At 37.2% G+C, this 12,123-nt stretch overlaps 1 protein-coding gene across 1 annotated transcript; it reads left to right on the forward strand.

Annotated features, from left to right (window-relative positions):
* The first annotated feature begins 255 nt into the window (after positions 1-255).
* Kera (keratocan) lies at positions 256-6,343 on the forward strand. The gene is made up of 3 exons (XM_008823930.1): positions 256-314; positions 1,611-2,507; positions 5,968-6,343. Exons 2-3 carry the CDS (start codon positions 1,619-1,621, stop codon positions 6,132-6,134), a joined length of 1,056 nt encoding a protein of 351 aa, XP_008822152.1. The 5' UTR covers positions 256-314; positions 1,611-1,618; the 3' UTR covers positions 6,135-6,343.
* The last annotated feature ends 5,780 nt before the right edge of the window (positions 6,344-12,123 follow it).

Here is a 12,123-nt window from a genome sequence, read left to right on the forward strand (position 1 = left end):
TTACAGAGGATACATAAAAACCTGACAGCAGAGACTGGGTCAACCCACTACTGTGAGCAGCGGTGACCAATAGGATAGGCAGGAGAAGATCCAAGAGGCTGAGGTAAGCCGTCTCCTGAAGGCTGTCAAAGTGGAAACAATACATCAAAAGGTATTCATGGTGACTGGTCACGGTAGATTGGGCTTTTTCTGGTAGTAGGCTTAACAGCATAAACTCAAAACAAAAATATTCAGTCCTTTTTTCACCTCTTCAACTGATTTTAGCAAACTGCAGGCCAGCCAAAGGACTCAACGGTATATTACTGGAAGGCAAGGTAAACTATTCTTTCTTTTTACAACCTCAAGTTTGAAATTTTGAGTTCTGATTCATAAGACGGAGTGTTACAATTTTGATAACTGAAGCAAATCTCTATTCTGACAAAAACGTGTCTCTGTTGGAAGCAGGCCAGGCAGCATTCTGCAGTCCTGGGGAAACTGGCAGCTTGCAGCTCCGCACTTGTCACTGTCTGCAGTTTAATGGCAAAGCTAAGAGATCAGCAGTTCACCAATGATTGATGTCATCTTTTTGTATCACAGAATCAGTAAAGCATATATTGTGCTTATCAATTGGTTTAGCTAAATGTGTATTGATCAAAATGAATATAACGGGTTATTAGTTACTATTTCAAATATATGTATGTTTTTCTCATACAGTAATTCTTTATAATATCTGATGATACTTAGTGGAATCAGTTGATATCCTTTAATGTATCACACATCAGAACCTATTACCTCATTTGTTGTTAATACCCATTTTGAATATATGAGTATATGGGAATTCTTGACCTATATCATATTTCTTTTGTTTCTTATTCACTATAATTATGCTGTATTTGAATAAATATACACCAATATTATATAAATGATATGTTAACTATATGAACTCTATCGTATGTAGTCACATATATGTATATGTACACAATAGAATACATATTAGGGAGATTATATGAATTATACATGAAATGTTGTATGAGAGAATTTATAACTAAATTTATTGGTTGAACACTGAATTCTAATACTGTACATAAAATTATATGTATTCCCTGTGCTCAAAGTAAAAGTTACCTGAATAATTCAGCAACAGCAATAGAACTAAAGGTTAATCACATATTTTTCTTCAGCTCCTAGAACTTTCCTTCAACATAAACTTCTACAGTGTCTTTTCATCTTCTTATTCCTTTGGTTCAAGGGCCAAGGAGCCTGGGAAATCTCCTCCAGATGTTTAGTTCATTTAAGAGTAAAAGTAGAAACAAAAGCATATGCCTACCTCTTGGAAATAAAATGGACTTCCAACTTCAATTATTAGATCACATTCGGCCCTCATATCCAACTACTGGTTTCAGTTAAGTTTTTCAATTAAATAGCCTGAAATGGAAAAGCACTTAGAGCTGCTAAAGTGTGCTTTCTGTTCCTCAGCTTTCATTGTGACTCAGTTAAAATCAGGAAGCTCAAGGTCAGTAAATTTGTTTCAAGGTTGATATCCTTAGCACTCCTTTGAAGGAGCAATATTTACTGGTCATTTTGATGTAGGTCATGATATAAACTTTGCCATTTGTAATTGTCTCCTATAGGTACTACCATGGTAACCTCCATCTGTTTCATCCTATGGGTGTTACTCACAGCAGATACTGTGTGGACTCAAAGTGCAAGGCAGGTTAACGAAGTACAAGACCCAGAGGACTGGAATGTGAACGACGACTTCTATTGTCCCAGGGAATGTTTCTGTCCTCCCAGTTTCCCTACTGCCTTATACTGTGAAAATCGAGGTCTCAAAGAAATTCCTGTTATCCCTTCAAGGATCTGGTACCTCTACCTTGAAAACAACCTAATAGAAACCATCCCCGAGAAGCCATTTGCAAATGCTACCCAGTTGAGGTGGATAAACTTAAATAAGAACAAAATAACCAACTATGGGATTGAGAAGGGAGCCCTAAGCCAGCTAAAGAAGCTTCTTTTCCTGTTTCTAGAGGACAATGAGCTAGAGGAGGTACCTTCTCCACTGCCAAGAAGCTTAGAACAATTGCAATTAGCCAGAAACAAGGTATCCAGAATCCCTCAGGGCACCTTCAGCAATTTGGAAAATCTGACCCTTCTTGATTTACAGCATAATAAACTGTTAGATAACGCCTTTCAAAGAGACACCTTCAAGGGGCTGAAGAATCTCATGCAGCTGAATATGGCTAAGAACTCCCTGAGGAACATGCCCCCAAGATTACCAGCCAACACCATGCAACTGTTCCTGGACAACAACTCCATTGAAGGAATACCTGAAAATTATTTCAACGTGATTCCTAAAGTGGCCTTCCTGAGACTAAACCACAACAAACTGTCAGATGCAGGCCTCCCCTCAAGAGGTTTTGATGTGTCATCAATTCTAGATCTTCAGCTGTCTCACAATCTACTTACAAAGTTTCCCCGAATCAGTGCTTACCTGCAGCACCTGCACCTTGATCACAACAAAATTAAAAGTAAGTAGCCCTGAGAATGTACTTTGCTCCAATGCCTGTAATTAATTACCTACTGCCTCTGTCCCTTTTAAGTATAGCAATTATGTTGGCCCCCAACTAATGGGTCCTCAAATTTGAGAAATTGTTTTCAGTTTGCATTACAAAACTTTGGTCAACTTTAACGAAAGAAGAAGTGCAAATCTACAAATTTAGGATTGAAAAGTGAATCTCAGTAATCTATACAAGGCTATAAGGCTATTATGTATGGGAGAAATTAAATCTCTTCATTTTTTTAACATGGAGAAATTCTATCATTTCTGTCTCTGTGAGAGGACTTTCCTTTATTTCTAAGCAGCATCTGTATTCCAGGCTGGAAGTAAATGTGAATCAGTTTCTGTCTCATCCTTCTGAGTGCCAGGATTACAGATCTATGTCTGGGAAGACAACTAGAGATTACAGAATAGTTGATGCGTGAACCCAAGTATCATTTCTGATTAAACACTCTCAGATAAAGTGACTTTCTCAAACATCAGTGTGTACAGAGTGGGGGTTCCTTTACCCCCTTAGTTTCTGATTCAGTAGGCCTGGGTGGGACCTGAGAATTCTTATTCCCAACAAATTCCCAAGCACAGCTGCTGTTGCTGACAACATAGAGAACCACACATAGAGAACTATTACTGGTGTTTAGTGTTTTTACTGAAAATGGAAACTAATGCGCCTAGAAGCTGGCAATCACAGGTAGGTAGTGGCATATTCGTAGGGTTGAGTATGTTATTCTTTCTTACAAAGATATTTGGATAGGAAGTAGGCAGTGGATCAGAATGAAATCTTTGGAGGCAAAGGTGTTATCAAGGAAAGAAGTGGTTCCAAAAAGTGAAGGCTGGGAACATTTGACATGAACTTGGCCCCTCAGCATTATGTCAGAATGTGCTTGGTGGTAGAAATGGTCAATACTGTATTTCAGCCACAAGGGTGTGATACTCAGCCTAGTGTTGATCTTTGTATCCTCAATTCCAGGATAAGCCTGCTAGGCAGATAACCATAGGGACATTTCTTCTGGAAATATTTAGAAAATGGACTCTTAAAACAAGATTTGATAAAAATGGTTTATAGAAAGTTATCCAAATAAATGTTGCAGAGCTATGTTTCCTGGTTATTATTCACTAAAGTTTCACTAAATAAATAATTACATGAATGTTCCATTGCAAGATCTGACCATCTTTCCAATGGGTACTGCTCGAGTATTCCTGATTTTTGTGTTTGTTGTTGCTACAACATATTTGAGCAGACAATACAGGACTAAGTGGCAGGTTACCTCCACAGCAGTTCTTTATTTTCTAGGGTAAAGAAACATAATATTTTATACTCTAGTCAAAAGCTAAAGATTAAACACAGTAAAGCTGTTAAATGAACCTGTTTTTCTGAGTCAAACAGTACAACCCCCCAAAATAACCCTGAGTTTGGAAGTTTTCCCTAATGAGATTTCTATGCTTTTTCAGGTGCACACTTTGTCAGACAACTGTAGTGGGAAATGAATTTCAAATGCTTCCACAGAGATCTTTGTGAGCTGGAGACTCTACCCTGAGAACTTGCGAATGAGGGTGTTTAGGAGTCAATGTGCCAATGTTGAAAGCACAGTCAGGAAGTGTAGCATTCTGCACTTCCTCCCCTGAAAATTTAGAGACAGTTTTCAAAGGGTGTGATCATGCATTCCTATTTTCAATCATTCTTATCTACTAGTGTGCATTAGAATCCTCTGGAGAGTTTGTGAAAGATTGTAGGGTACCCCCACCCCAGGTCTTTATGACCCATGGCTCTGATTTGGAGCCTGATATTCAATTCTCAAATAATGTTGATGCCTCTTGTCCAGGATTGGAGAAACATAAAACCTCCCAGGAGCCTGCAATATTATTAGGAAGTTAAAAGAAACTACGAAAGCTTGGGTAGGTGGGAATATTTGTCCAAGGACAAGATGTGAACGCCAGAATCCGAGGCTCCATCCTTTTTCAAACAAGAAACCATTTCCACTCATTTATAACGATAATGATAGTTGTGCCTCTAGATGTAGATGTCACATGTGGTCATTACTACATTCCAAGGAAATAAATGTAATAATGTTTTTACTAGAATTATTGGATCATATTTATATCATTTTGTGTTAAAATCTGTTGATATACTTAGTTCTTCTTGCCATACAATCTAGTAGTTTTCCAAGAAACATAATTTTTATGTGAAGCGGCCCCCGAGTTTACAAGTGAACTTTTCTCTTGGGATTTCATAAAACTTTGTATTTCTCTAAATGTGAAAAGAAACTTAACATTTGATGCAATATATATATATATAAACAAGTTAATTTTCAATATTTTCTGAGAAAAACAAGACTTATGGTACAAGTATTGAATGTAGAACTCTTGTTTCTCAAATTCCATTGATTCAGGTATGTGCTGGTTCTAGGCACGAGAATGATGAAAATATGAAATAAGGAAGGGACACAATCTCCAAAGTAGACAAGTATCCAGGCAGCTGACAAAATGAATTTGCTTGCCCCAACTGAACACAAGGGAGAAACTTTGCCCAGTGTAGAAGGGTCTAATTAGAAAGGATCTCTTGCTCAAAATTGTTTGAGAATGGCACTAGAGTCATGTTTGAAATTGCCTGCTACATATAGACTTCTCTGCATTTTGCTAGTATAATGGCCCTTCTCACCAGAGGAGGCTGTTACATCTCATCACAACCATTGATGCCAAGCGCTCTGATCCAAGGCAGGTGTAAGTTCTCTCACCAGAACCATGTGTGAAGGATGATGGGAGGTTTCTTGGCTTCAAAGATTTCAATCCTTTGTAATTCAACTGTCAGCAAAGGTCTTCTCCCTGGTATACTTAATATACTTAACTATTCCTGCATGTAAAAAGTCATGCTTGCAAGCATTACATATGTAAATTTGTGATAATTCCACTTAAAAAACCTTACCATATACTCTTTTTAATCTTTTAGGCTAATTTGAAAACATATTCTCTGCTATTTGCCCAAATTTTCCAAGCACTCATTCATCCATCCATCCACTATCTTACTCATGCAGATTTTTAATGTCAAGCCTAACTACTGTGCCCATCTTTAATCCTCTGAACACTTCCTGTCTCATTCTTGTATAATATAGTAATTTAAACATGCTTTTTCTCACTTGCAAGCTTATGAAGGAAGAAATGTATCTTGTTTACCTTGTGTTACATCCTAATTCTTAAAAATATACATGTCAAGAGGCAGAACATGAAGGGTTTTGCATCTGTATTGTACATTTTTTCATGACTTTTTCTATAAAATAGATATGAATAGTAATTTGTTCAACAATGGTTTGCCTACACTTTTCATGCAAGAGCCCATCTGGCCCTCTGTTAGGACCACTACAGTGGATTCTTGGATTTCATTCTCTAGTATTTCTTGTGCTACAATTTAATCATTTATGTTATCACTGACTCTGCAGATGTGAACGTCTCCAGAATATGTCCAACCACACTGCGTGCAGACCAAGATGCTTTCATTCATGGGCCTCAACTGAGCTATCTGCGCCTGGATGGAAATGAGATCAAACCACCAATTTCAATGGATTTAACAGCATGCTTCAAGCTTCTTCAGGCCGTCATTATATAAACACATCTTCACCAAATCCAGAATTGGTTTAAGAGTGAATGTGTGTGATCTGAATTTGATCATCATTCTTAGGCTTAGGTCAAAAGTCACATTTCTAGCTGTTCTTGGCTGGCATTTTCACGAGTGCAGCTTACTGCTTCTATTGAAAGACGCTTTCATCAACCATGCACAGGGGCCACTTCTGGTCATTTGCTTTTCTCTAATTCATTAAACAGACACAGAGCTGAAATAGCTTTTCAACTCAAAGATAATTTTGTGTTTTTCACAACTGTTAGCATCAGAAATGTATTTTTATTGTTACACATTACAAAGGATTTATTTGTGTATGCCCAGGTTTATTTGAGCTGGTAATATATTTATGGTACAATTACAACAGCGAGTAGGAAGAGTCAAAGAAAATGAATAAATGAAGCAATTCTTTGTCATAATTATGATTAATTTAGTAGGCAAATATTTCATGAAAGGAGAATTCTAGTCGTTTCGCATTAGGAGACATTGGTAGTTCCCTGACTTTACTTATGTCTCTTCCTCAGCTCTAGTACACTAGTCTCCAAAAAACAAAAGCCCTAAAATTTACATTTATTATAACAGTTCTCACAGAAGCACACTATTTTGAGATTAGAAATTCCCTCAAATTGCACATTATTCAGCTCTTATTCTGATCACCATTTTTTCTCAATAAAAAGAATGAGTGTTTTCTAACAAAACAGAAGTATAGTATTTGTTTCAAGGACACTACATACAAGTTTCATTTAGGAATGTGTTTTAATAAAAAAGTGCTGTAGTCTCAATTATTTTGCCTCCATGAATACAAACAATATGTTATCCTCTATCTTGTTCTATTTTTTCTTCTGGTAAGTATAAGAAAAATTGTATTCTCAATACATGGCATAAATATATATCTGTGTCGAATTTTTTATAAAGCTCAAGATTTTATTGTGTAGCTAAGTATGTTTTGCTTTATCATTCTAATTTTACATGATATGTGCTATGCATAATTTAAAGATTTACAGATGTCTTACATATTTCAAATAATGTTCTCAAAATTCATATGAATTGTCTTAGTTTGCTTCTCTATTGCTGTGAATAAAACACTGACCAAACCAATTTGGGGGGAAAAGGGCTTATTTGGATTAGAGCACAGTCTATCATCTAGGTAAGCCAAGGTAGGAACTGAGGGCAGGAACCTGGAGCACAGCCCACGGAGGAAGACTGCTACTGGTTGTTCCTCTTGCATCTGATCATCCTGTTTTCTGATACAGCAGACCACCTGCCCAGGTTTGGTACTGGGCCATAGTGGACTGGGCCTTCTCACATCACTAAACAATCAAATATGTCCCATAGACATGGTCACAGCACAATCCAATGGAAGCAGTTTCTCAGTTGAGTTCTTCTACCCAGGTATGTCAAGTTGACAACTAAAGCTATCCAACATGATGGACCCCTTGTCAACTTGACACACAACTTTCCATTTCTTGTCCCCAAGATATGATGCAAATATTAACATCATAACATAAAACAGCACAACTTTAAAAGTCCAAAATCCTTAAAATATTTAAACACTGTAAAAATTCAAAATCTCTTTAAAAGTCTTTTAACTGTGGGTTCCTGTAAAATTCAAAACAAATTAAGGGCTGTCTTATTTCAAAAGGAAAAAATTGGGTACACTTAAGCAAAACCAAAGTCCAGAAAAGTGGTTTGACATTGGGGACTCATTAACAATCCTCTGGGCCCAAAGGACTTGGGAAGCTCCACTTTTTTGGCTCTGCCATCCACAGCACACCTGGCTTGTCTGATAGGCTCAGGCCAGCATCACTCCATACCTGCTGCTGCCCTTGGTGGTCATCCCATGGTCCCAGCATCTCTATGATGGGGTCTCTAGAGAAACTGAGCCTGCACCTTCACCAATGGGCTCTTCTGAGCTCTGTGGTGCAAAGCCTCAGATTCTCCCCATAACCCCTTCAATCCTGCAACTTCAATCCTTCACTGAAATTGAAGCTACACTTTCACCAATGACCTTTCCTGGTATCTCAGGTTGCCAAGCTTCAGCTGATCTCTGTGACCTCTTCATGCCTTCAAAACCAGTACTATGTAGAAGACTCTTCCACATTACCAAGTCCTACTTCCAGCTTGATATGGAAGCTTGGGCCCACTCTAGACCAAAACTTTCGTTAGCCGAAACTGAGGAAATAGTTCCCAGGAGATTTCGCCTCAGTGCTGGCCAGTCTCTTGTTACTCACAGCCAATTTTCAGCCCCAGCTAACCAGCATCAATTGTCCCAGGAAAGCACACAAGGTTTCACTTCCAAAAATTCTTAATTCATCACAAACAGCCCTGAAGAGTCTTTGTTTCCCTTAAAAATGCACAAGCCAGGCCTCCATCACCCCCATTTCTCATCAGCACAACTGTTCAAAGCTTCATAGCAACAGCCACTAAGCTCTGAGCACTCAATGGCTTTTCTAGTGCAAGGTTTCAAACTCTTTCACAATCCTCCTGAAAACAACTGGGTCAGGCCTGTAACAGCAATAGTCACTCTCTGGTACCAATTTCTGTCTTAGTTTGCTTCCCTATTGCTGTGATAAAAACACTGACCAAAACAAGGGGAGTAAAGGGTTTACTTGGCTTGGAGCACAGTCCATCATCAAGGGAAGCCAAGTCAGAAACTCAGGGCAGGAAACTAGGGTACAGACCGTGGACGAACATTGCTTACTGGCTTGATCCTCTGGTCTATGCTCAGCCTGCTTTCTTATACAACATTAAGAATATCTGCCCAGGGGAGTCACCGCCAATAGTGGGCTGGACCCTCCCACAACAATCAATAATCAAGAAAATGCCCTACACATATGGCCACAGCACAATCCAATGAAGGGAATTCCTCAGTTGATGTTCCTTAAACCCAGGTGTTGTCAACTTGATAACTAAACCTATTCAACACATGATTTTCCCTAGAAGGTGACTATATGCACTTTTGAAACAATAAGCTAAAAAAATTTAGTATCTTCTCAGAAAAATTATGTTCTTCTGTAACACAAATTCTCAAAAAAATATGATGTAAGATATTATCTATTTACTTTGCATGAAGATTCATCTGGAGTTAGGAAAAAAGAGCCAATCGGGACATTTGAAGATAATTTTAAAATTCTAAGGCAACAAATCAAATTAATTGTCATTAAAAATTAAAATTACTTCAAGGCACATATATTATGAAAAATATTTCATATACAATTACAACATCAAAAATAGGTTAAAATATATCACCAGACTTGGAAAAAAGAATACATTTAAATGTTTGCAATGTTATAATTTGAAAATAAAACCCCAAATGAAGACTTCTACATATGGGCCAGATTTATAAGGAATCATATTTTAATTGTATCTGAATCCTCCATTACCCACAGTTTACCTTCTGCAGTTTTTGTTAGCTGTGTTCACAGTGGTCTGAAATTATTCAAAAGAACATTCCAGAATTAAAGATATCATAAGTTTTAAGTCATACACCATTTTGATAATCATGATGAACCTTCCTACTGCTCTGCTCCATCCACCCAGGACATGAACCATCCCTTTGTCCAGAGTATTTATGCTGTGTACTGTACCCATCCTTTAGTCATCTAGTAACTACCTGAGTTATGAGACCTGCAGACACTATCATGTTGTTCATGTCCACAGTCTGTGTGTGTAGGATAACACTGCATTACAATGCCTGTATCTTTCACCTCACTTCATCTCATTGTGTAGACACTGTATTTCAAAAAACTTTTTTTACTGTAGATTATTATTGCTCTATGTATTAGTCACTATTTGAATCTCTTACTAAACTTATGAATTTAATATTGTTTCAGATATGTATGAGTGGAGTGAACACAGTCAATTTATATGTAGTATTATCTGTGTGTTCAAGTCTCCACTATAGATCTTAGAATTTATCTGTCACAGGTAAGAACTGACTACTATATTTATGCGTGTTTACTTAATACATATGGGTGATGATTCTGTGCAATTTAATGACTATAGCTCTTAGGAAGAATTTGGAAATGACTGAAGAGTTTAAGGCAGAAGAGTTCATGAGTGGTGACATCATGCAGTATTAAAGAACACCAAAGCCTAAAGCTAAAATCATGAACTTGCATGCCAGCTTCATCATGAAATCCTGGAAAGAATCCTCAAATTCTCTATTTCTCAGTTTCTCTTCAACTATAAAATAGGAACAAGTAATAGTACCCACCTTATGGTGAGAATTAAGGGAATTTAAACACTGGAAGATCCTGGACAAGCTCCCAACACATGGTGAGTGCCTCATGATTTGTCAATAATGTTCTGTGGATGCACCTGGGCTTCTTCTTGGCATCAGGAGTAAAGCAGTCTGAAGAAAGCAAAGACTGCACATGAAGAGATCATCTGGAATCTCAATCCTATGCATTGAATAGAAAATAAGTATGTGGTTTGGGACATAGGAGACGTGGTAATAGAGGTAATGAGGTACAAGTGGGAAAACCTATGAAAGCAAAAGTGTTAAGATTTGGAATGGATGGAATGAGAGCTAGGAGGATGTTAAAGTTTGTCTCAATTAAAAAAGTCCATACCAGCACATTTCATATAGACACACATTCAGAGAAGATTATGCATTTTAAGACAATTTGAAATTGCTTTGGTCACATAATTCTCTAAAGTGGTATAGAGTAAAAAGGAGATGTCTGGATGAATATACACACATTGACATTATCTTTATTTTATTAATCTATTCAATAATTTTTGGGATAATTCTGCCTTGAAATATTCATGCAGTAACACTGGTTAGGGGGACAAATTATAAGAATCCAGGAATTATTTTAAATACTAAAAAATGAAGATGTGGAAGGCAGAATATTTCTTTTCACTTCATTTATTAGTTTTATGTGTATCAATGTTTGCCTGCATGTATGTAACTTCACCCATGTCTTGTGATGCCCCTTGAGGTCAGAAGAGGGCATCAGATTCCCTGGAACTGGAGTTACGGACAGTTGGTAGCTGCCAAGTGGGTTCTGGGAATCAAAACCGGAGCTTCTGCAAGAGCAGGCAGTGATCTTAAACTGCTGAGATTTCTCTCCAGCCCCTGGAAGGTGGATTATTTCTGCCAGAAAGTTTTGAACATATGTATAAAGTTACTATACATCATAGCCCTAAGGTTTTGAACAAATGTTCTTATTCATGATGTTAATGCATGTGACCATCATAAAAGAAGCAGAAGAATAACTTGATGGTCAGCTCAAGCTATTTTGAAATTATAAATGTTTAATAAGTAGTCAACCACTCATTTTGATAATCTAAAACACAAAACAGATTACTTTGATCTATGGTTTTTCTATGTAACATGAACTTAATACATAGGCAAGGTAAATGAGTACAAATCAAAGAAAAGGAAATATGCAATCATAGAATAACAATTTATGTACAAATGACGCTGTTAAAAAATGACTTCTAAGCTGACACGGTGGCTTTGGGAGGTGGACTCAAGCAACTCAAAGGTTCAAGGATATTCTTAGCTATTCAGAAAATTTGAGACCAGTCTGAGCTACAAGACAGTCTTTTTATTTAAGTAGACATCTGTGGTAAAAATCTGTGTTATGGAACAATTTTAAAATTTGATTTGCCCAAATTATTTTAAAAAATAAATAATGAGAAAAAATTGGTATAGTATAACTAATTTCTCAGATGACCTCCTTGATAAAGCTGACATAAAAATCCAATGAACCTTTAAAATAATTGAATGCAAATATTTCTCTCTGTGTGTGAGTGTGCATAGGCATACCTAAGAGACAGGAAAGTAGCATAGTTTTTCTACTTTTACAACCCAGACACAGCAATTCATCTATGGCACAAATATGTATAGAGAATTTTCTCCAGTAGAAAACAGTGCCATATCCTGTAGGTTAAGGGCAGAGTTCCAGAAGACCAAGTGCATATCGTCACCTACACTTCTGAATAACCAGCTATACACTGGAGGCCCCAC

The sequence above is a fragment of the Nannospalax galili genome, unplaced genomic scaffold (genome assembly GCF_000622305.1).
Source record: "Nannospalax galili isolate Female #2095 unplaced genomic scaffold, S.galili_v1.0 scaffold191, whole genome shotgun sequence".
Taxonomy (NCBI): Eukaryota; Metazoa; Chordata; class Mammalia; order Rodentia; family Spalacidae; genus Nannospalax; species Nannospalax galili.

Coding starts and splice junctions, on each gene's coding strand:
- Kera (XM_008823930.1), top strand. CDS start 1,619: ATGGTAACCTCCATCTGTTTCATCCTATGGGTGTTACTCACAGCAGAT. Junction 2,508..5,967: donor TGATCACAACAAAATTAAAA/GTAAGTAGCCCT, acceptor CTGACTCTGCAG/ATGTGAACGTCTCCAGAATA.